The sequence below is a fragment of the Vulpes vulpes genome, chromosome 4, assembly GCF_048418805.1.
Source record: "Vulpes vulpes isolate BD-2025 chromosome 4, VulVul3, whole genome shotgun sequence".
Taxonomy (NCBI): Eukaryota; Metazoa; Chordata; class Mammalia; order Carnivora; family Canidae; genus Vulpes; species Vulpes vulpes.
Window position 1 is genome coordinate 128,280,810 of NC_132783.1, and position 26,082 is coordinate 128,306,891.

At 37.9% G+C, this 26,082-nt stretch overlaps 1 protein-coding gene across 28 annotated transcripts in view; it reads left to right on the top strand.

Annotated features, from left to right (window-relative positions):
* The window catches only part of DAB2 (DAB adaptor protein 2), a 59,910-nt gene that overhangs the window by 21,828 nt on the left and 12,000 nt on the right, over positions 1 to 26,082 (top strand). For 21 of the 28 annotated variants that reach the window (XM_072757027.1, XM_026016677.2, XM_072757028.1 and 18 more), the window contains 8 exons: positions 15,597 to 15,783; positions 16,770 to 16,909; positions 17,826 to 17,924; positions 19,649 to 19,780; positions 20,311 to 20,391; positions 20,952 to 20,978; positions 21,226 to 21,279; positions 21,692 to 21,754. In XM_072757027.1, coding sequence (XP_072613128.1) covers positions 15,597 to 15,783; positions 16,770 to 16,909; positions 17,826 to 17,924; positions 19,649 to 19,780; positions 20,311 to 20,391; positions 20,952 to 20,978; positions 21,226 to 21,279; positions 21,692 to 21,754 — 783 coding nt within the window. The remainder of the gene's footprint in view (positions 1 to 15,596; positions 15,784 to 16,769; positions 16,910 to 17,825; positions 17,925 to 19,648; positions 19,781 to 20,310; positions 20,392 to 20,951; positions 20,979 to 21,225; positions 21,280 to 21,691; positions 21,755 to 26,082) is intronic. The other 7 variants (XM_026016679.2, XM_072757014.1, XM_072757022.1 and 4 more) reach the window with 1 other exon arrangement.

Here is a 26,082-nt window from a genome sequence, read left to right on the forward strand (position 1 = left end):
GTCCATGCTCAGATTTGTCACCACCCCAACCTCCACACCATTGCTCCAAACCTCAAAGTCTTCCCGATACCTCTAGACAAAATGTAGTTCTGAAAATTCACTCTAATCCAGTTTGACCCACCTTTCAGTCTTTCCCTCATATCACCCAGCACCACTCGTGTACTAGCCAAGCTGACATAAATATCCTGTACTGACTGCTATCAATTCCTGTTTCCTGAATGTATTTTCTGGCAAATTCACTTTCCTCCAATCTGAAAATTCATATTCTTCCAATCTGAAGAACTGTGTTTAATTCTCTCTTTTTGCCTGTATAATTCTAAAATAAGTTAAAGAGCATATGTATTAGACTTCTGGAATTTTTAGTGGGTTGGTTGACTTTTGTACTTCATCTTCTCTCCCATCAGGTAGGGATGATGATACTTTAGCATGTAATGAGACATCACACCTCACACCTGGCATATAACAAACATCCAATAATTTAACTTATAAAAATATGGTATTCCTTCTGTGTTCCTAAGAAACCTGTTTAAGCCATCTCCTACCCGGCTGCTCTCTTTTTTTCCAGGACATTTATCACCTTCTGAAAGACTATAATATATTTATGTGTTTCTCTGCTGGAAGGTAAACCCTACAAAGGTATAGATCTTTACTTTGCTCACTGACATATCCCAAGCTCTAGAAGGGTGCCTGGCACATAGTAGGGACATAGATTTATTACATGAATTAGCTTGCATTTGGGGGCAAACTTTGTTTGCAGTCTCCATAGTGGTTTTAATCTGAGATTAATCACCAATCCCAATATGCTCTGAACAAAAGAAAATTAAATAATAATAATAACATATTTTTTAAAGCTATCAATATTCGAAGACCTTCTTAATCTTCTAATAGCATGACTTCAGGGTAAAATCTAGGGTAGCCAATGACTTCCATTTATTGTAGTTACTCTGGCTAGGCACAATGTGAGCTAGATGACAGGCTTTTCAGAGTCAAAAGGAAAGGCATTTGTTTATACCCTTTAAGGGAGTTTCTTAGATGGAGGTACAAATGTAGACTGGAACTTAGGGTAGAGAACCTCGACACTGGACAGATTGACCCTCAGAAAGAAATATTAATCACATCCACTTCTGAGAATTAGCCCTCAGAGTAGAACTTTGCTTATTTTAGTGGATCTAAGAAAATTTAGTCCCTTAGTGTTACTTCTCTCACTATTTTCTTTAGTAGAACTCATTATCTACATGCTTCTCTAGTTCATTAAGGACTGCATCCTAGTTTTAAAAAAAATACAACTATAAACACTCCTAATTTCAGATTTTGCTGCACTAGATGGCAGCTGTGGGGTATAGAAGGGCTTGATCATTAGTTTTTTGAGGATTTGTTTTAACCTCCTTGTCTACAATATTGAGTCTTTTTAATAAAGATTGGATTAGGAACTTAATAGTGGCTTTCAAAGAAGACTTGTCTTTGCACAGGGCTATAGAGTTCAGCTGAGGAAATGAATGATCTAATTACATTCTCTGATGCTAAAAATGCCTACATTCTAAGACCAGAAAATAGCAGATGCCACCGTGAATCTGTCCAAAGCTTCTAGGACCAGCTCGAGTTACATTTATTTAATGACTATAATAGGGATAATAAAGAGAGGCTATACATGGAGCACCAATCTAATCACTTATATTCATCCCATGGTTGCCATAGTTAAGTGTCAATTACTTAGCAGGCACAGAAATTTGCAACAGGTCATTACTAGTTCAGAGACGGACGAGATAGCTCTAAAAGCTAATGAAACATGTTGCTTTAATATTACATTTTTTATGAACCAGGGAAACTTCCTTTACAGTGAGTCATTGATGTTGACATTCCTGTGTAGGCTAACCAGAAGCCTCTTTGTAGTTCAGTAAAAATAGGAATATCTCATAATGGGCTGGGAGGTCTCAGTGAAAGCCCAGCAAAGTGGCATGTGACGAGCAACCATTGCTACTAGTTCATCTTATGCTAGAACTATAGACCCAAGTGGCACCCCATGTTTTATCACCTTAAAAAAACCCAGATAGGGATGGTATGCATTTAAGAGGCCTGGAAGAAGGAAGAACTCTCATTCCATTTGCTTATTCTGGAAAAGGCTTCTGTGGTAAGTCAGTATGTTAGAAAATCTTCCAAGTCACTCTTTAAATTTTAGAATAAACTTTTTTTAGACTCTATACAGATTAAGATGATACTTGAGGTCTTTTCCTTGTGTTCTTTGATTATTATTATAACTAAGAAAAAGATAAGCACGTTGTATGTCCATTTTGTAAGAACACTTAGTTCTCTGAAATACCACCTTCATTTTAATCTTATTGGTAGAAGTCACTCAAATGACTTGCCAGAGGTGGTATGGAAATTGACTTCCGGGGCAGCCTGGGTAGTTCAGTGGTTTAGTGCTGCCTTCAGCCCAGGGCATGATCCTGGAGACCCGGGATCAAGTCCCATGTCGGGCTCCCTGCATGGAGCCTGCTTCTCCCTCTGCCTGTATCTCTGCCTTTCTCTCTTTGTGTCTCTCATGAATAAATAAATAAAATCTTAAAAAAAAAAAAAAGAAATTGACTTCCTGAAAGTTTCTTTGATCAGGAACATTGGTTAATGTTTGGGATCATATAAGGGTGGCTTTTCCCTGAAGGCTGCAGTAGATACAGCATTCCTTGAATTACTTTTCCCAACTTTCTAACTGTGCTTCGTGATTCCTAAGGTAGATGTCTAGATGTGTTTGTGGAAGGGAGGACCAATTAATGGTGATGACTTACACGATTCTAACAGGCATAATTTCGGCCACATTTACTTGGATTCCTAGAGAGTTCATGAAACAAAACCTGTCTCACCTGCTTAGACTTTACAAGCAAGAGTTTGACATTAAGCGGTAGGTTGTCTAATTGCAATAGGAGCTTCCTACGCTCATCTATCTGTAGTGTGAATGGACCCTATACAGGTATTTCAATAGAGTTGAATCATTTAGTGTTTGATATAGTTGCTTCAATTGTGCAGCAACTAAAATCCCAAATCTGTTTCCTTTAGCATGGTTAATGTGCTACTTTGAATATTTCCATCCTTCAGTTTAATTTAAAAATGGATTTATTTATTCTCACTACTTACTTGGTCCAATACCATTTCCCAAAACATGAAGGGATAATGACAGAGAGTGAACTTTAGCTCAGGGGTCCTTGTGCATATTTGCCATCTTGTGGTGCTTGATCTGCAGTATTGGAGTATTTGTATATATACATAGAGTTTCCAAGCACGTAGTCTAGCTATTTCAGGACCTTTTTTGCATCCTGTCACCTAAATTTTCCACACTTGAGTAGTATTAGCATATCACCTCAAGAAGCAAGAAAACAAGTTGGCAGATTCACCTGAAATTACCTTGGGATCTCCTATCTTTAACCAGTCTAATTTGGTCAGCAACTAAGAAGTAAGCAAATGAGCCTATTTTTCCTATTTCTTCCAGAAGAATTCCTCTGGCCTTTTAGATAAGCATTCTGGAACTTTGTAACCTTCAGTTTGGTAGAGCACTGGTATCAGGAAGAGAAAGGGCTGGTTATTAGGTTGCTGGTTCTATGTCAACCTGAAATTTTACAAATAAATAGCAAGTCTCCTTTTATTTTGTAAATGATTCTTTTTGTCTTCATCTCCTTTAAGAGCAACCAAATCTTTTCTAAGGAAAATCAGCTAAGTTATGAAGAACCTTCCATAAAGCAATAATTGATTTATAAAGCAGACAGATAACAAAAAGTAGTTTTAAAAACACACATATTCTTGGGGCACCTGGGTGGCTCAGTAGTTGAGCATCTGCCTTTGGCTCAGGTCGTGATTCCAGGGTCCTTGGATTGAGTCCCATATCAGGCTCCCTGCAAGAAGCTTGCTCTGACCTCTGCCTCTCTGTGTCTCTCATGTATAAATAAATAAAATCTTAAAAAATAAAAAAATAAATAAAAATATATATTCTTAACCATGGGGGTTAGCAAGACCACCATGATTCTTAGAGATGAAGTGTAAATGCCCTGCTGGCAGTGGATAACTTGCCCAACTAGGAAGATTATATCAGACATGGAAATGTGAGCCAATGGCAAGTTTCTCATGGAAGGTTAATTCCAACTCTAAGGGGAGATTGAACACTAAAACAAAGGACATATTCTGCTGGAAAGGCCACCTAGAACCCAGAAAGAACATGTTAGGGTAAGATAAACTGATCCTGTGTTGTTGTGGAAAAAAAAAAAAAACAACTTTTTTCCATAGTATTGGTCTACATACAGACGCAGACAGAAAAAGAAGTTCTGCCTTCCATATACAATTACTACACACACCACAGTTTGACTCTTCTGTGCTGATATTACAAGGCAGCTGGATTCTCGTTCTTTTAAGCTCTTCAAAACACAGCTTGTCTCTGAAACATGAGTTGTGGAAAGGTACAGAAACACTCAAGCAATGGCTTTGAGGATTATATAAATGTGGGCCTCTGCCTGGAAAGGAAAACCACATTGGGATTTAATATAATTCAGCCAGGCTATTAAAGAAGAAACCAAATCTTAGGCAATGTTTCTTGCACTGGTTTTTGGAAGAGGAAAAGTTTAAGATTACCTGCTTGCTTTGAAAGTGTTCTGCTGTAGTATATCATAAAATAATTCTACTAGGGTACGTGGCTCTTCCTTCTTAGGTTTAAAATGCAGATGGTTCTAAATAACATGCTTTCTGTAGCTCTTCTAATATCCACGTAAACTTCCAAGATGACTGTTGTAATGATATTAGAGTAGAAGGCAGACTGTGTTTAACAATTAGGATTTATATGTACAAGTATCATAGGTGAAGGGCTCAAATGAACAAACTATTGTGTCCTGAAGTCTACACACTAGATATGCTGTACACTCATTTTTACTTAATTCAGGACTATTTCATATGGGAACAAGAAAGCATAACTTGGTGTAGTGTGTTCTAGGACACAAACTAAGATTCATTTCTATGATTTATTTTAAAAGTAGCTTGCAGCTAGAAAAAGGAGTTTGTTTTGCTAACTACCCGAACTTGGGAAGTATAGACATGAAAAAAATGGAATACTTGCTGGTCAGTTTGGGTGGGTATACATACAAGTAAGGGAAGACTGTTGAGAAAGGTATTAATAGTATTAGTGTATTGGCCTAGGAATCAAATGGTACAATGACAGTCTTTTCCCCTCACCTTGGTTCATTAGTTTTTAGACGACTTTTTCCAGCAAGAGTTAAGTTAAGCATAATATCCATTATATATTTAAATGCCAAATTCAAAGTAAAAGTCGTATGTTTACTGTGTTTTCATATCTGTTCCATAATGCTTCTCCTCAAATCACTTCCCCAAAGGCCCTGCGGTGGAAACTTTCTAGAGGCTTCCATGTTAACAGCGCTATTTTTTTTTTATTTAAAACCCTAAAATTGTTAGTATAAATTGTTCATTCCTTTAGAATACCTTCTTCCCTTGACTTTAGAATGAGAGGAAAGCAGAATGAAATATAGTATCCTGCTTGACCATTTAATAGTACACAATAGAGTTCTTCTCAATTCAAATTTTAAAACTCGTTTATTCCATTTGCCCATTCCAATTATCTATCAACACTTCAGCTTTTAAAAATCTTATTCCTTCCACATGGTTTTTTGGCATACTTTCTGGTTACTATCACTTCATAACCAGAAATGGCAAACTCTGCAAGGGCCCTTCTGTCACTGTCACTATAGCACGTGTCCTCAGTTGTGTGACAGCACCTTGGTGCAGGCTACTGTGCCACCACTAAAGCATGCTGGGTTTTCCCCACTAAAGCAAGTGTTTGGTGACTGAACCAGGTGCTGCCATCACTGGCCCTGCAGTAGTGTCTCAGCAGGGGGAGAAATGCCCAGCAGAATCCTGGCCTGTCTCCACAGGCCCGTGGTCACACAGCTCGTTCAGCCTGCTTACACGTACTACCCACTAGTCACTGTATCAGTGAGGCTGCCCAAAGTGCAAAAGTATCTTCTTGGCTGGGTTAGGTGGGAACTCTGACATTTTAGCCCAAGTCTTTATTGTAGACTTCTTACTGAATACCTGTTCCTCAGCCATGAAGTTTTCCCTTAATCCCTGCTTACTCACCATATTCCCAGCTACTTTTGAGCCTAAGCCCAAGGTGTATGGCCCTCCTACCCCATGGTAGGAGGTAGCCATGGTATTCCCTCTTCCAGAACAATGAATTCCGAATAGCCTTTCCTTGGAATTAATGGGAATCATTCATGGCTTCTTCCATAGGTGACTTGATAACTTTCTAATAGAAAAAGCAGCAGCCAATAAGGTGATTCAAGATGGTACATGATATAAACTTGACTCAAGGATGAAGTCATCACCTTGCCAATCTCTCTTCCCCACATGACTCCTGAGGTATAATTACAAATGAAACAATAGCGGAAAAGGAAACTAAAATACCACCTTGTTAGGGGGAATCAGGGCCCAGGAACCCCCAAATGCAGAGCTCTGATAAATCTAGGTTGAAGCACACTGTACACTAGACCAGAATTGACCCATTCCCTTTTCTGTGTCAGGTTGTATCTGCTACATTGCTCTGCCCAGCTCACTTGCGATATACAGAGCACATGTGCCATAGCTAGTTGAGCCACATCCAGATGGTTACTGGTGTCAGGGGTACCATGATAGAGCATAACCCAAGTGATCCATTGCCAACAACATAAAGCAATGACAGAAACATGATTTTCAAACCTCCAAAGTTTCAATGTAACTTCCTTCCCTTTGTAGAAGTGAGTTAAAGGATAAAGTCACATTCCAGTTTTTCTTCTGTGTTCAGTCTAAGCTAAAGGAAGTGATGTTCAAGAACTGGGGTTGAATTATTGACTGGGATGTTAAAGTTGAGATGGGTATACACTCTAATGTCAATTAATCCAACTGCAAGCCTCATTTGTCCATGTGCACAAGAATTCCACATGGCCAGAAGACCACAGGGCTATTCCAATACTACAGTCTTTCTTAGAGTCTGCATAAGTGTAAAGAGAAGTTCTAGACTCAGTGCTCTATGTATGTCTTCGTTCATGCAAGCGTACTAACTTATGCCCAGCTTTTCCAAAAGGCAAGAGCATATTTTTATTATGAGCTTACACTTTTCTTTTTCAAACTCTAGAGAGTTAACTGTTCTGAGTAGTGATAATACTGAAAGAACTGAGTAATATGATTGTAAAATTGAGCATAAACTTAATACTTCAATAATTCAACTTGTGAACAATTTCAGACATTCCTAGTGAACCGCTTGCATTGCCCAATCTAGAGAATGGGCCCTCATCTGGATAACGTTAAGCTCCTTTTTAAAACTTAAAATCTCTTAAACACTATCATGATGCCATTTTTTAGGTTCTAGTAGGAGATATTCCTAATAAAAATTTATTTTAAAAACAAAATGGGTGTGGTGAGTACAAAAATTAAGAGAGGTCAAAATAAGTCAAAAATATTGAAAGTTGCCAACCCAAGAAGTCAAACTTTCTATTGTGCTTTAAAAAAGAAGGAAGGAAGGAAGAAAGGAAGGAAGGAAGGAAGGAAGGAAGGAAGGAAGGAAGGAAAGAAAGAAAGAAAGAAAGAAAGAAAGAAAGAAAGAAAGAAAGAAAAAACGAGCCACACACTGAATAGAAGAGAATGTACTAAAATGAATTTGAATTCTTTGATCTGTGAGTTGCAGCTCAAACCTAGCCAAATACTTTCATCCAAGCAGCCAAATCAACATTAATAAACCAGTTTGACCAAATAGGACTCCAGCTACCTAGGTAAAAAAGAATCCAGTGATAATATGTGATTAGATCACATAAAGTCCTTTTTCTGTTTGGGTTCACAGAACACCTATGAAATGAAATTCTGCTAAAAATTCTGAATTTTTAAAAATTCTGCTGAAATTCTGTTTTCCTGTTCTGTGCTTGCTAGATCTACTAAATGGAACGTATTCTTGGTTCAGTCTGTATGTAATGGGCTTAGCACAGTCTTAAAAAATAGTTCAAAAAAGTGACACATATAACCTCTAGGAATAGGACAGTAGAGTCTCACGTTAGGATTGAGATTTCTCTTGGCACCAGCTTTATCCCAACCAGCCGTTTACCAGTAGACAAGTTAAACATTCTTTCTTGCCATCAGTTTCCTAATCTTTTGTAATGAAAGAGAGTGACCAATTACTCCCCAGTTTAAACTCGAACCACTTGGTATTTCTTTAAGGGGACAAAGGATCATGGAAGTAAATGGTTGGACTTCACACTCGTTGGTACATTAGAATTACCTGGGCATCCTTAAAATATATTGGTATCTATGTCTCTTGCCCTCAGAGATTTGGATCTAATCGATCTGGGTGTAGCATGCACATCTTTTTAGGAGCTCCCCAGTAAGAGTTCCCCGGGTGATGTGAGGTAGACCCTCTAAACTGCCAATGGTCATGATGTAGGCTTGGATTTGACTCAGCATCTCTGGGTGGCTCAGAGTAAATTCAGAAGCAGGAGTTGAACAGCAGTGGCTTTACCACTGGCAAACACTCTCGCTTCTTCACTTGGGCCTTACGGGTTAAAGCACTACATTCTTTTCTGTGTGTACTTGCTGGCTGTTTACTTGTTGGTCCTAGTTGTTCTGAAATTGTTTAAACAGTTGCTGTGGAAAAGCAATGCTGCTTGCAATGTAAGACTACACAGTACAGCACGTGAGACACAGCTTTGATTTAATCACAGCCACCATTCATTGTGCGCTTTCTATACAGTAGGCACTGAGGTTTCTTGTAACAAGTCTGCAAACTGTATTCCCATTTTACATAAGTGAATAGTAGAGAAGTTGCCTCAAGCTGCAGAGCTAGAAAATGGTGACTGTGTGTGAGACTTCCCCCAAGCCCCCACCCTTAGCAGTTCCGCTGTCGTATCTCTATCTACAATGAACTGTCTGGGGAATTCTTGGTTTGACTTGGTTCCAAAGACAGGGAAAAGCTTCTCAGTTCAGTTCACTAGGTCCTTGAGCATGCTTTCCAAGGGTCAAAAGCAACGAAAAATGCTCCCTGTCAATGCATAACTTGTGTATACCTCCTTGACTCAGGCATGTTTTGTCCCTGAGGCCCCCACGGCAGTGTCAGCAGTTATAAGAGAATCTTCTAAGGACTCCTTTTCTGTGTGCATTAATGTAGTCTCATTTCCCCAATTAAACAGGCTGCAAAAATCTTACTATTACACCTGGGGCCTTTGCAGAGTAGAGTAGGTTTCCCTCGCCTAGGATTCCAAGCATTTTAAAGGAGAAAGGTCTTACGTTGAGTATCAGCAACAGCCTAACTTCGCTGTATCATTTCTGGCAACGTCCCTTATTCTCAAAAGGCTACTTGGGAAATAATGGCAAATGCAGCTTGCTGCCCTCTCGGACCCTGAGATCTGCCTTAGAGGTTAATATTTCACATGTCCTAATGCACTACCTCGGCTGAGACAGGCATGAAGTTCCAAAGGACAAGGGAGCATATTTTCTGACAAGTACAAAGTACTGGATCCTCTAGCAAGGATGTTTATGTTGCTTTGTTCTTGATTCTTCTTAACTCTTTTCTGTGTCCATTTTATGTGACTCTTTCTGAAAAGTTAACTGGTATGTTAAAGTCAGTGGGAGTATGCCTTTAAAGGCAACTTATAATACCAGTTAAAATCAGTGTGATTAAAAAAAAAAAGATAAGAGCAACCAGCATCTATAGTAGAAAAGCAAACAAAGATCATGTTCAAATTTGAGCCTAATGACTTATTAGTGATTGATTTTGTTTTACTGAGTCCATTAATTTATAAAATAGACATATTTTGTTTCACAGAGCTGTCAGGATAAACGTTTCAAGTGCTTGGTAGGTTAAGTGTTTGTCCCACCCTCCTTAACATTAAAAACATAACATACCATTTGTGGAATGGTAGCCCCATTAAGCAAATCCTTAAGTTATTCCTTTTACCAACATTTGAGAATGACCAAGCACGTTTCTCTCTGCTACGTATAATTAGGGTAAGGAGATTGCTCAGAAGAGAGGGCCCACAGTGTCAGGATATTGCTGAGAATCCTTGAGTCATTACACAGTATCATTGCTGATACCCATGCAGTCCTCTGATGAAAAGGGTAAATAAGAATGAGGAGGTGCCAGCCAAACTTCTCACAACACAGATTTATCCCTATACTGGTATTCCAGGATCCTAAATACTGAATTCTTGAGTGAATCACCTTAAGGGATAAACAAACTAGCAGATTTTTTTTTCTTGTGCAAGGGATATACTTGTCATGAGATGACTCAAGCAGTCTTCTTGTATACATTTCTCAGAACCTTCTCAGAAACTGAGAAAAGATGTTGCAAGCTCCATAATCTCTTCTAGTCATGTGATTCTTGTGCCATGGAAAGGGGAAGTTCCTGCTTTTTTTCAGGGAGGTTTGTGTTAAGTCCAGAATCCAAGTTATATATCTTTGCTCAAATGAGAACTAATTTTCTTGACTCAGCAAAGTCTTTTACAACTTTCTGTTCTATATTAGACCTTAAGAAGGAGTCAAGAATATACAATACCTTTAGATTCTCCTCTCTTTCCAACTGTACCTTCTCATTCCTCTCCTAGATCTTCTAATGAAGGAAATAACCCATCCCTAAGAACAAGAAGGTTGAAAAGAAAAAAAAAGAACAAGAAGGTTGTGCTTGTTCTAGCTAGGTTTAGATGGACAACTGTTCACCTGACCCTTTTTTAAAAAATACTTTGTTTATTTATTCATGAGAGACACACAGAGAGAGGCAGAGACAAAGGCAGAGAGAGAAGCAGGCTCCCTGCAGGGAACTGGATGCGGAACTCGATCCCGGAACCCCGGGATCAAGTCCTGAGCCACCTAGGCGTCCCTCACATGAACCTTCATATATGTTTTCGAGCTTCAATTTATAATCCCTGCTTCAGGATAAAACCCCTTGCATGTGTTTCCTGATTAATTTTGCACTTCTTGGTCAGAAGAGCATCTATGACTAAACCCAGTAAATAAGAAGGCTTTCTGGACGCCTTACATCTACTTGCTCCCCTTTTTGAAAACCTTTCACCTTACTAGAGCTTTAAAACAGAACACATAGATTAATGCAATCTACACATTTTTTTTTTTTTTTAACAATGCCCCTACTTTGGGAAAGTGATCAAAGAAAGTAATACGGCACCTTTTGGCCCTCAGATCCCTTTTCCAGCCCCAAACCCTTTCCAAAAACAATTCATCATAAAACCCGCTGAAGGTTTTATGAGAACAATGGACAATTCTGTAACATTGTTAGAAGGATTATGCATTTTAGTTTTACATGTTTAAGTTGATTATTCTCTACAGTGAGACCTGAGTCTAGAAGCAAGACTTTCTCCACCTACTTAATGTCAAATGGTAGCTTGGACATTTGGAAAGTCTGTGGTGGGATATTTGCTCTTCTAACCTTAGGAGAAAGGTAAATGTTTATCACTCTGGCATATGGGATACTGGAAGGACACTTTTATTAAAACCTTTCAAAAAAACCTCTAACATTTCATTATAAAGGTTTATCTCTGAGATTTGGGGCTCTGGGGCAGAGTCTATTCTCTGATCATTTCAGGGAAATGGGATACATTTTAAATGGTCTGGCCTGCAATGCAGACCTACCTTTCTTTAGTTATTGCAACCTGATATTCATATACCTTTTCTTCTTGGAATTTATGCTGAACAAATGTTTTCTCTCTATCATTTTTTTCTTCCTTGCCCCTAAAAACTGCTCATTCCTAAACAGTGGAAGGATATAATTAAAGGATACCAAATAGCTTTAAAACAATTCCAATAGTGTGAAAGGCTGTACTTAAGTGTCTGAAAAGAGAAGTTTTTGCTGTAAAATCAAGGTAGCACCATTCACTTTAGAACTCTTCCATCTTTGCCCAGTCTTCCAACACTATATTTGAGACCTGGTCTTGAGCTGTGAAGTTGTTGAGTCTTGTATTACTTTTATGGCTTATATACCACCATTCCTGCTCCCAAGCCCCTCAAAGTGTTTTGTGGCACTTCTCAAATTTCTTTAAAATATTCTCACTTTAGAATAAAATTTGCCAAATTTAATTACCTAAATATTGTCTTGTCAGAAGTAACATCCTGCAGAAAAGTGCAATATTAGGTTCCAAAGATGGTCAGTAAACTCTTTTGCCCAGATTATTTTCAAGCTGAACCGGAGGGGAGGGGGGGCAGGCTTCAGAGAGAGGTCTTACCTACTCTCTTCAGGAGCAAATAGGTAACTCGATGAACTAGATGTGGAGGAGAGGTGAGTTTGGCATATTTGAAAAGATAAAGAGTCAAAAAACAAATAATTCTCTAAAGAAAAAAACACACAAGAAACTTGAGGATGCTATACAAAGGTGTAAAGAAAGAATATTAACGTTAAGAAGGAGCAGAATCTTTAAGAGTCTTGCAAACAAAACCCAAAATGTCTAAATTTTGTCCTAAATGCAAGAGGAACCACCACAAGATCAAGAATGAAAGCTTCCAATGTTATTCTAAAATTTAGAAGAATTTCATCGTTTAAAAAAAAATCCAGATCATCCTAATGCAGAAAATACATGCCATGGACTGGAGCATCAAGGTTGTTATGGGAGCAAAAGGTAGGGAGGGAAAAGGCTCACAAAAGGATATAAGTGTCTGATGCATGCAGCCAAATACCCCCAAAAAGTTGAACAACAAAGTAATTGGATTTGGGCAGGATACCCATCAGCAGTTCTAGTCGATTTTCTGAGAGTAGAGTTGAGATGAACAGTCCTTTGAGAGGAAGGGAATATGAAAGAGTAGAAGGTAGGAGACTATCAAGTATTTAATCATGAAAGGAACATGAGATGACAATTAGAGGACTACAAGGTCACAAAGAAGTGTTTTCCTTATTTCTGAGAAGAGATATGAGCAACTTATAAAGGAGAGGGCCTGATGGGGAAAAGGTGAGGATGCAGGAGGGTGCATGTTCCTACAGAGGACGTGCTTAGGTCAGAATTTAGTCTTATCTCCTGATGTTGTTAATACAGGCAAATATCCTCTAGAATTAGAATAAATTCTCTGAAATTAAGAAAATAATTATTAGCTTCCTGAAATTAGAGGAGTATGGATATGACTAGGAGACTTATCATGTCACCAGAAAACAAATCATGGGAACCACTGAAATCAGTCAAGACATATGAAATAGAGATAGTCGCATTAGTTTCCTAGGGCTGCCATAACAAATCATCAAAAACTAGTCAGCTTAAAACCACAGAAACCTATTCTCTCACAGTCCTGAAGTCAGCAGCCCAAAATCAAAATGTCAACAGGGCTTGCTTGTTACTTCTGGAGGTGCAGATGGAGAACCTGTTCTGTGCTTCTCTCCCAGCTTCTGGTGGACATTGCCAATCCTTGGCATTCCTGGTTTGTCAATGGAGTCTTCGCTTCTGTATTCACATTACCTTCTCCTTTGTGTGTCTGTCTCAAATTTCTCTTTGCTTTGCTTTTATAAGGACATCTGTTATGGGGTTTAGAGTCCTCCCAAATCCAGGATGATCCTAACTCAAGATCCTTAGTGACAATTGCAAATATCTTTTTCTCAAATAAGGCCACATTCAAAGGTTTGAGGCTTAGAATTTGAACATAATCTTTTTTAGGGGCCATTACATATGTGTAATAGAGCATCTCTGTAGCTTGTATGAGGCTTCTCAGAGGAGAGCCATCAGGGTAACATGTGAGAAACTTTGGCTTCTGGCCAGTCAGCCTGGGCTAGACCCAGGTTTTACCACTTTAGCAGCTGTATAATTTAAAACCCCCGTGCTTTGGCTTTCCCTCTGAAAAAGTGAAATAATACTATATCATAATACTCATAGGGTTACTCTGAATTTATTGTCATTAATACATGTTAAAGTCTACTAGTACCTGGCCCCAAACTGGGTCTTGAGTAAACAGGGCTTTGAGTCCTCTACTACGTAAGACTTTTCATCTAAAAAGAGACTGTCTCCCTGGCTGTCGACCAGTCAGGTGTCTTTGAGCAAAATTAACTACTAAATCTCCAAATTAAAGAATTCAGATAACATTAATCATATATGGATTTCTGTATGTGTGTGTTTTCCAAGACTATTAATACTATAGAGACTATTTAAAGACTCATGGCAGGGTGGGGGGGATGAAGTATGCACCTTGAGGAAAATGTGGAAATTTACGAAGCCAGGGAAGTGCAATTTAAAAAGCTGAGTAGCAGAAATGTAAGACTTTTTATCCTTAAGTATCTAGATAATAGCATACATTTCCATGTGGGGGACTTGATCCTTGAGTTTAAAACATTCAAATAGAGCACTTGTGTGACTCAGTTGGTTAAGCATCTGCCTTTGGCTGGGGTCATGATCTCAGGATCATGGAATCAAGCTCTGTTTGGGCTCCCTGCTCAGGAGGGAATCTGCTTCTCCCTTTGCCCCTCCTCCCTATTTAGGCACAAGTACACTTTCCCTGTCTCTCAAATAAATAAAATCTTTTTTAAAATGCTCAAATAAATGGGTGCTTTAAAAACAGAATTAAGAGAACTTTTTGGGATGGGAGAAGTATAACAATCTATGGGTGGTGGTAACAGGTTAACAAAACTATGCATGGCTCGGCTTTCCTCTGATCTTCAGTCCATGTAGAAGGTTAACCTTTCTCTAGCTCTCTCAGAAGCTATGTAGAAACTTTGACTCTTGGAGGTGAAAGAACCTTTTGAAACATTAGTTCACTTCTGTGTGCTTACAATGACTCGAAGTTTTTCTGTTTTACCTGCCATGATACATAAGGAAGCCTTGTGAGAGCACATACCACAACTGCCTTGAGGATAATAATGGTAAAAAATAGCATAAAAGTATTTACACTCAATGAATTGCACAAGAGACATCCCATTAATTCATTCTTCCCCTAGCGTGTTAATGTCAAAAACAGTTGTCCTTTATTTTATTTTTTTTAACTGTATTGAAGTTTGCTTTGCCAACATATAGTATAACACCCAGTGTTCATCCCATCAAAGTTATAGTGCTCAGATAGCCCTGGAAATCATATGCAGAATCACAACATGTAAAAATACATATATATGTATTTGTCAATAAGAATAAGATAAAATGTATGCCTCTATTCTTGACACTGCCTTTACAATTAAATGAGGTTTTGAAGAACCGGAATTTATAATGTCCAATTTCAGATGCTAATTACAATAATCTCAGACTCCACCTCCAATATATTTGTATTTTGCTATGAAATCCTATTTTTGCATGTATGACATGTTTTGATCCCTACCTTTAATACTGGATTTTTATGCCAAAATTCCAATGCAAACTACTTAGATAGGTAATCCTTAAATGCTACCAGATATCAATTCTTAAAGAAAAACCTAGTAAACTCCTCTTCCCATTTTGGAAAGTACAAAAAAAAAAAAACAAAAAAAAAAAAAACAGTCTACACACTCCTATTCTGAGTTTGGTCTAAGGGGAGAAAGAACAAAATGAGTCTGAAGAAATATACTCACAAATCACTAGTTGCAAGCCTAGTAGGATAAAGTCTGGGTTTGCCATTATGATCTCATCATGCCTCTAACACTCTGCCCACAGGTGTTTGTAGTAGGTTATGCTCATTTGAGACTTCGGGGATCGCCTGGTGTCACTCAGTGTCTGCTGGTGCTGGAGTTTGCTGTCTGCCTTCTCGCCATGTCTAACGAAGTAGAAACGAGCACAACTAATGGTCAGCCTGACCAACAGGCTGCACCAAAAGCACCATCAAAGAAGGAAAAAAAGAAAGGTATGAAGAAATCTGAGGCCATTGAGGGGAGCCAGTGTTGCTTACCTCTGAAGAAATGTGGGGTTTGAGGTAAATGAAGTAAGAGCTGGCCCTTGCTGCACTTCAACCACAGCCAACTCTTAAATTCTCCTCTACAGGAAAGTTGGACTTTGGCAGAGACTATTTTACTCCACTTACATAGTGTAAGACATGTATGTCTCTGAATCCTGTGATTGCACCAACTGGATCCTGCTGAGAAGCATTGATAGTAGCTTGTTTAATTGATAAACACAACTATCAATTATTATATGATTATCTTTAGGTAGCCTACTTACCACGTTGCTTTACTGAAGTAGCTGTTTTTCGAAAACCAAGATCTTTATTTTCTTAGACCCTGTTCTCTTGACCTAAAGGACCACTAGAAAGTGCCAGAGTCCTTAATCATTCATAGTTTAAGAGTATGCCATGGCTTGCATGTCTTTTACTGTTATACTTTAGCTGCAGAATGAGACAACTGCAGTCTTTTTAAGAAAATCAAAAAAAAAGTTATAAAGATGAGATAATTATCTTCATGATTTTCAAAGGAATTTATTCATAATTTTTTCTGCCTTAATGACAGTTCGAAATGCTAGTAAGTAGTGCAGTAGCTTATTTCTCTTTAATTAAAAAGCATTATCCTCTTTATTTTCTTTTGAAAATATTTTTTTTAATTATGATGAAGAATATCCCCAGATCTCACCTCCCACGCTCCCCTAAGTTTTCCATAATTCAGTCCATTTTGTACTTTAAGAGTTCATTTTTCTCTTCACCCCAGTGTTACAGATTACAATTTTACTGAAAGGAAGTAAGAATAAAGACAGAGTATTGTATATTTGAGCAATTGTAATAAAACCAATATTTCTACTACTCAGATTTGGAGACTCTGGAACATATTTGGTCATACCTGGGGATGATATTTAAAGACCTTTATAAATCTTTTATCCTATATTTCTTTTTTTGTTCCTCAGGCTCTGAAAAGACAGATGAGTATCTTTTGGCCAGATTCAAAGGTGATGGTGTAAAATACAAGGCCAAGCTAATTGGCATTGATGATGTGCCCGATGCAAGAGGGGATAAAATGAGCCAAGATTCTATGATGAAGCTAAAGGTAAGAAGGGAAAGCATGCTTTGTCTCCATCTCAAGCAAATATCCAGCAGAGAGAATTATATTAGAAGTTTGTGTTTACCTATATATCAATTATTTGAAAGGAAAACATTTCTAATCACATAATTGATCCAGTGGTGCCTCATTTTCTGAGGAGTCTTAAGTTTGCTTTCTTATTGTGAATGCAAACGGGGTTCAGTCTAATAGGTCTGAAATTCTAGGGACCTGACTTAATCTCATACTTCAGGACTGTAGATGCCTTTTCCTTTGGGTAGATCAAGTTTTAGATCCTGGAAGTACTCAGGTGAAATTCAGGTCTCTATTTGGAGCCTGTAGCTCTTTAGCATTAGCCCTGTGGGTTTTTTTTTTTTTTAAAGATTTTATTTGTATTCATGAGACACAGAGAGAGAGGCAGAGACACAGGCAGAGGGAGAAGCAGGCTCCATACAGGGAGCCCAACGTGGGACTTGATCCCGGGTCTCCAGGATCATGCCCTGGGTGGTACGCAGCGCTAAATAGCTGAGTCACTCAGGCTGCCCCCTTGTGGGCTTTTAAATTTTTAAATTCTAGCACTGTCGCTATGTGAAACTAATTAAATAAATAATAATTGTTAAATAAGGCCAGACCTCGAAGGAGCATCTTTGAAGATCTAATCCAGTCTTCTTGTCTTTACCAATGACCATTCTGAGGCCAAGAGAATTAGAATGACTTGTCCAAGGTCACATAACTAACACAGGATGTCCTGGCTCATTGTCCTCTCTTTCATTCCACCCTCTCTTTCATCTATTATGAAAGGTGCCTGATTCTTTTGTAGATGGTAAACCAATCTGAAAATAGAGCTGTCTTTTAAATGTTTTAGCATCAAGAGCATCGTAGGGTAGTTTTAACTGGATTTTTCTTGTTTTCCCAATACCATCAGGGAATGGCAGCAGCTGGTCGGTCTCAGGGACAGCACAAACAGAGGATTTGGGTCAACATTTCTCTTTCTGGGATAAAAATAATTGATGAGAAAACTGGGGTAAGAATTCACTTTCACTAACACCTTTCTGACTGCCTGAGTCTGACAATGTGACTTAAATCTCAGCTCCCTGTTTTCCTTTTCAAAAATTTGTAGGGGAAAAAAAAAAAAAAAAAAAAAAAAAAAATATATATATATATATATATATATATATATATATATATATATATATATAACTTCTCCAGAAATAACAGGCAGAAAACAGATAGGGTAGGAAGTGGGGAGTCAAGATACTTCATTTTGAAATTTATTTTCTGTAAGGGATGTGAACCTCCAGTCTATAAACACAGATGTGCTGTAAATATCACTTTAGTATTTTTTGGACCCCAGGTACACAGAACTAGATTAACCCTCAGCCCTGGTCTGTGACGCTGTCATAGATCTATGCCTGGCTTTCGTTTTAATATATTGACTACATGCAAACTTACAGGCCAACCTGAAGCTAAAATATTACCTGTAACATATTTACCTTTTCTTTCTTCTCTCTTTTCCCTTTCTCTTCACCCTACAGATGTATCCTTGCTTGTGTGTGTGTGTGTGTGTGTGTGTGTGTGTGTGTGTGTGTGGTTGCTGTTATTCTACTGCATAGGAACAGCCATGCTTATTTTGTTTACTTTTTTGTGAACTTATCAAACGATGATCATACCTCAGGTTCTCTGGGACTTTATTTTCTCTACCCAACATAACATCATAAGATTCATTTACTTAAAATGTTGTTTGTAGCTCATTTCCATTGCTATAAAATACTCTGTTGTATCAAGGTATTGTGGGGAGACCATCAGTTATTATCCATCCCTCCCTAGAGATGTCCATTATCTATCATGCAAAATCCACTGGTCACATATAGAGCCCTGGAACCCTGACACCTGCTCGCTCACCCTGCTGGTCCTCATGCACTGCTGTTTCCATTCTCCTTCATCTCTCAAGTTGATTTTCCCAAGCCCATCATAGAGTGGAAGCAGGTTTCCTTCAAGCATTCTCGTTTCCCAAATCTTCTAAAATACCCAGCATGAACTTTGCAGTGGCACAAGACATTTGGAAACAAAAACCAAGACACATTATGACCACCTACGGATATCCCTGAAGAGTTGAGCCCTGCTATGTGCTTGAAAGGATTAAGAGAAAGGGAAGCAGGAGGATAGAGGGGAAGGCACTACTAAACCAACAAACCATGTAACTCCTCGATACTGATGTGAGCATGGGAAATACTTGATGCCGGCATTTGATGACTTCCAGTATATTCTGGGGATAATTGTTCCAATGGTACTTAGGATGATTTTTCTGGCCACTCAGAGCCACTGTCAAAGGGATCCCTGTGAATGCTGTTCTAGCTTAGTTATGCTGTTCACCTGGGTTTGTCTTTTAGTTGGGAAAGTTGACCCACTTGAATGGTTTAGTAGTAAAACATCTCATCTTTGCTTTAGAAACTCTTGGTCTCATAATCCTCAATCCTTTCTTGCCGTGTGGCATCGCATCTTAGGGATGAAGCCAATCAAGTATCAATATTCTAAGAAGTGTTTTTCCCATTTCTGTTTTCTATTCTTGGTTCTTTTTGAAGTCCTTACTAACAAGGATAAATGTAGCTCTGGCCTTAAACCAGAGGCAAAGATTTCTTCCTTCAAAGATTTTGGCTTTTCGGAAATGCCTGGGTATCTGATACTTTGTTGTGTTACATTGTAGATTCTAGTTGTATCAATAAATCTTTTTTTATCTTTCTTTTTCAGGTAATAGAGCATGAACATCCAGTAAATAAGATTTCCTTCATTGCCCGCGATGTGACGGACAACCGGGCATTTGGTTATGTGTGTGGAGGAGAAGGCCAGCATCAGTTTTTTGCCATAAAAACAGGGCAACAGGTAAGCCCCAAGCCTTGACAAATTTCTGGAGGAGGGCTTTGTCCTCAGTTGAGCATAGAGTGTCTGTCCTTCAACTAGAGATCTTGCTAGAGACAGTTGGATATGGGAGGACTAAGCAGTGATTCAGAGGATGACCATCTTCATTGGCCTTAGATAAGACCTCGTCATGGGTCATTTAGGCCCATGTCATTGAGGCCCATGTCATATATGGATAAGAATTGTTAGAATGGGCTTTCTCATAAGGTCAATGTTGATTTTAGAACAATAATGGATTATTCCCCAAAATCCTGAAGGGACTTGGAAAGTTACCATAGTCCTTGTTTTGTTTAAATACTTCTTTATTCTGCTGCCCTTTATGTATCTGGCAGTGAGGATGGGGGTAGTGGTGATCCCCCATAAACCAGGGGAGGATAGTAAGAGGCTTTAAGAGAAAGGAAAAAAAGAAAACAGTACTAATCAGAACTGATGGGGGAGGCAAAAAGAAAATAATAAGATTAAAATACTCATAAAGATGCTTTTTCTTGCTTCAGGCTGAGCCATTAGTCATCGATCTTAAAGACCTCTTTCAAGTTATCTATAATGTAAAGAAAAAGGAAGAAGAAAAGAAAAAGGCAAGTACTACCCACTAGTGACTCTATTAAACTTAAGACTATATTCAGGACCATGTTTGAACTTTATGTAAACATATGGCCTATCTGGAGAGTTGACTTCTTTGTGGCTCGCCAAAGAATAGACAGTTTAGAAATGTATTGTCTCTTTTTCCCAGTAGAGCCATGGATGGATGTTATAGTTAGACATTTCTGATTTTCAGTCCCTGACTCTTGTCTTTTCTCCCCACAAGCTTCACATTGGTTCCAAAGACTGTACTTGATAACCAAGTTTAAGTGCAGAAACTGTATTCAAACTTAAACCAAGTTTAAGTTTTCAGAAACTGTATTTAAAAATTCAAATCTAGTATTGATATGAAAAGGGCAGAGGAATGTAGGGCTAGAAATAATATATATATATATATATATATATATATATATATAATATATAATAATATGCAAGATCTTCTCTTGCCTCATGCCCAAGAGCCTATATATATATATATATATATATATATATATATATATATATATCCCTTTAAGTGTAGTTACTAAGATCATTGAATTTGTGTCTTTCTTTTTAGATGGAAGAAGCCAACAAAGCAGTAGAGGTAAAACTTCATCTTTACTTCTTGTGAATTGCACATGTGTTGTATATAAGTCCTTGTTTGCTACCTGTCCAGGCATGCTCCCGTCCTAGCTTATGACTATGTGTCCATGATCCCTCTGGCCATAGAAGATGTGTATTTGAATTATCAGTGCCAGAATCATAACTTCTTAGCAAGCTGATACACTAGGAAATTAAATTCTATAAGAAAACTCACCAATTAAACCCTTAAATATTTGCCATCTTTTCAGAATGGGAGTGAGACCCTACTGACCCTTGATGACCAAGCTAACAAACTGAAATTGGTATGTATGTGATTTTTTTTATGATTCTTATGATTGTTATTTAACTGAACATGGGTTTACTTCCTATAGATGTTGCTAATACCAAATCTGCATTGAATCTGTATGGAAGTCCAGTTATGAGAACAATTTCCCTAAACATTAATATAACAAAGATTAAAAGTAATCTTTTTAGTAAACACATCTGAATCTAATCCACAAATTTTTTTAAGAGTGTGGACTAGATGGATTTGTTTGGGGACATGCCTACACTTCCAGACATAAATAGCCTAATATCAAATCTATGTTAGTTAAACGAAAATCAAATTATGACAACAGATTTTCCTAAACTTTAGTTTAGGAAACAATTACAACAATATACAAAGTAAAAACTTTTTGTAGACACATCTGAATCTAATCCAAATACTTTTTTAAGGGTGTTGACCAGATGGATTTGTTTGGGGACATGTCTACACCTCCTGACCTAAATAGTCCAACAGTAAGTGCCTGTTTTTAAATTTGCAATGTAATGAAAATGACATCTATAATTCAAATTGGCAATTAACCAGAAATCTTGAGCATCTTGTTGAAACTTGAAAGGTAACTGCTGATTTTTCCACATAAAATTTTACTGGCTACTAGAACAAAATTGCATCTTAAGTTACCATGGGAACCTATCTGCACTAATTCAGATATATTAATTTTGCTTGGAAGTTAGATCTGAGCAGTAGGACAGGCAATGAAATCCTTCTTGGTCTTACTTAGACTCAGAAAAAAAGCTGAATAATAATCCTTGGCATAAGTTCCACTTGAAGGAAGTGTTTGCTAGATGATTAATTGTAAAACCACCTGGCCTCTTCAATATTTTTCTATTCTTTCTAGTGTGACTTAACAGCCTAAGCTTGGTATGAAGTAAGACTTAAATAAAATGCTCAGTTATGTTTAACCAAGGGCTGTCCTTGTTTTAAAAAGTTGTTCATTCTTTGAAGGACACTATAGTGTATCAAGTCTTCTAAATATTGATCTGTAACAACCCTCTGAGAATGGAGCAGTATTTTCCTTTATGGATAAGGAAATGGTGATTCAGAAAAAAACTCACTCAGCCAAGAAAGAGATCCTGATTCAGAGCTTAAGCACAAGTCTCAGACCTTCCAAAACAGGCCTCAAGTTAAACTACCCATGTAATTTTAAATGACTTCTTATAACTATTATTTTTTTTAGCAGTTTCTTGAGTACCTGACATTCACAGGGCACAGAAAGAAGTGAGCTGTACAATGTCAATGACATCATGGAGTTTACTGTCAAGCAGGCAGAGCTTGCTTAAAACTAATCACAAAAACCATTAATTGATGTTAATTACATGATATTTGTCTAGTTTAGAAGTTCATATAGTGCCTCGAACTAAATGAGTTTCTGGACTTGAACATAAAAGATGAGAAGGCAATAACCAGACAAAAAGAGCATCAGTCTAGAATTATGAGAAGAATGTCTGTCTAGGAGTCTCTTATATCAGGGAATTATCAAGAAAGTCTACTTGGCCAAGAAGGTCATAGGAATTAAAGCAGCAGCAGGATAAAGGACTGGGTAAGTCTCACTTGCCAGAATATTGCAGAGAATGGCAGCCCATGAACTTTCACATAACATGCTCAGGCCTGATGAGGTGGGAAGGAGCAGAGGCTGCATACTCTCTTCTCTGTCCCCAACTCTATGAGATTCATGATGCAAAACAGCATTTCAGAGGCTCTAAAAAACCTGCAGTAGAGAAGAAACCTGTTCAGTGTTCTTTTCAGTGGTGAGTCCTAACTCACTTGTATGTGGAACCTTTTATTCTTCATAACATTTGTTGCCATCCTAAGGATAAACTTTTAAAATACAAGATTAGATGATCCTGAAATGTCCATGCTAGCCCTGAAGTCCTTTTGATTCCTAGACAGCTTTGCCCCCTCCTCCATGGTAGCACCCTTCCCAAAATGAATTGATATCTAAATGATCTACTTTCCAAGTATAACTGACATTCAAACACGTATCTTAAAAGAGATCAAAACACTCAAAGTAGAATTCCAGTAGGATAGGCAGGAAAGCACTAACTATTCCATCTGCTTCTGTAGACTTGTAGTAAGTTCTGAAAAAGGAAATGAAAAACAACATGAGTATTCCTTAATCTTAGTTATATTAGACCTAATGCATTCTAAGAATTTTTGGTTTATAGAAATTACAAAAAGTTTTAAACTAATAATAAATTAAAGTAATAAATACCATCATTGGGCAGCCCAGGTGGCTCAGCAGCTCAGCGCCGCCTTCAGCCCAGGGCCTAATCCTGGAGACCCAGGATCGAGTCCCACGTCAGGCTCCCTGCATGGAGCCTGCTTCTCCCTCTGCCTGTGTCTCTGCCTCTCTCTCTCTCTGTGTGTCTCTCATGAATAAATAAATTAAATCTTTAAAAATAAATAAATAAATAAATAAATAAATAAATAAATAAATAAATATCATCAAAGTAGATGGTATCTGAAAAGTGAGAGCGTGTTAATGGCACTCATTGTGTGCTGGTTGGATTTTGCCCACGTTTGTACATATTGACTCCATAGTCATAGGCCACAAAATGGACTTATTTCTACTTGATAAAACTAGAATGTTTAAAAATATTCATAACCTTAAAGTGGTTGCTCTGGAAGAGATGAAGAGAGGAAGAAACCTAAATTACCTGGACTTTATTAGTGGTTCCCTGACCCATCTGCCCCTCCCCCAGCATTTAAACAGAATAGTTTTATGCATTTTATGCGTTTCAAATAAAACTCATGTTGCAAACTAAGTGGCATCCCTTAGAACATAATTTTTATTGGAAAATAATTGAATAATATCCTTCCATACTGCCACTCAAAAGAAAAAGAAGAAGAAGAAAAAAAAACAAAAGACATTTCTCAAACTTTAAAAATGACCATTTGAAAGCACAGTTATTATGAGAAGAACATAAGGTATGACCCTCCTCGCCCCTGCCCCCCACCCCGAAGGCTGTTAAGTCTGATACAGGGATGGGATCAGAGCACAAAGCACAGTATCATGTGTACATAAGATGCCATGGGTGAGCACAGGTGATGCTGAAGTAGAAAGGTGAATGGGAAAAGGCTTTGTAAGGAATTTGAACTTGACTTGGGTCTTTGAAGTGTATAGGAAAGTAGAGAGTAGTTCGGCTAAAGATCAACTATTTTAAGTGATTTTGAAAGGCTGGCTAATGAGGCTTATTTTAGGATAGGGGATAGCAGGAAGCCACTGGAAGCTTTGAGCAGGAAAGTCCAGGATTGAGCGCTGGAGTAGTTGGGAGAGATCAGCTACCTGGAGAAAGCTAGGTTGTGGAACTCAGTATGTAAGACCTCACCTTCATGCAGATACCTCTCTGGTTGCCTACTTCCTCCTCTTACTGGAGCTTCTTAAGAGCAGGGGTCACATTTCATGTTCATGTTATCAGTGCTTGTCTCTCAGGTGCTCAGGTGATGGCCAAGTGGATGGAATGTTGACAATCCAACAAAGATTTAATGAAGTTCTAACCTAGGGGGTGGATGAGGAGTCCTACATTGTTCCATTGCAGTCTGTGAACTAGACTCTTAATCCTGGATTAACAACAAACCCAACCTGAGGAGAGCCTTATACATTTTACTTATAGGGTGACTATTCAGAAGTCTAACATTGTGGCTCCTGTTTGGTGTCCTAAGAACTTCTTCTGAAGTATTTGAAAAGGAGAACTCTACCAGCTGTGAACACCCAACTGTTCTAACCCAGAGGTGGCTCATCATAAATGAATAAATATTAAAATCACAAGCTTTTGTAATACATTTTGTCCTATCTTTTGATTGTTAAAGATCCTACATTAAGAGATCTTCCAATCCATTTCTTTGATTCAAAAAAAAATTTTTTTTTTAAATTACAAGCTCTTTCTTCTGACAAATTCTTCTGGTTATAAAGAGAAAAACTGGCTTTTAAAAATTGCTTTTATACTTAACAGTAAAGGAAGCTAAAGATAGAATACCAATTAGGCCTGATTTAGGACCTAAACTTTCAAATACTTTGTTCTTGTAAAGCCAAGGAGACCTATTCTGGCTCCTTTCTACTCACTAGTTTGAAAATTTCATATTCCCTTGAGGTTGTTTTTGTCCCAATGCTCAAAAAATATTTAGTAAGCCTCTCGGAGTAATGCTAGGCCTTAACTTCCATCTCAGCTAGGCATTTTTAATTTGTGTATATTCTTCTGTGGCTAGCATAGGTGAGTAGTTAATGGATTAAATTCAGTCAGAAGGAAGGTGTGTCAGTTTGACAGCCCTGCCCCGGCGTAGGCCCAAATTATTTATGTCACTGATCTGAATAAAGACATGTCATATTTTTCAAATTTTCTGTTTTTATGTTGAGAGGGATATCTTATCTAACAATTGAGAATGGAAGTAATTAAGATCGAGAGGGAATAGACTTTGTAGAGTTAAGTATTTGGTATGTTTTTTAAATTGACTCTAAACCCACCACTCCACCATATATATGAATTAAAGATTACATTGTACATAAATATTAAATCTAAATTGAAGATTAGCTGAATTTATCCACCCAACGGATGAGATTACTGTCACAACACAGGCAACTGTAAGGTGCATTATGAAAACATGCACAAATACAAGAGGTTAATGTGATATGTTAGAATTTATCAGTGTTTTGAGTATCGCTTTCTTCTTTCTCGAAGGACACAGACAAAAAGGTTGTGTCCCGAAGAGACTAGGATGATGGGAATGAGAGATCCAACTTGACTAGCACCTTGAAAAATATCATTAACTATTTAAAGGGGCATAC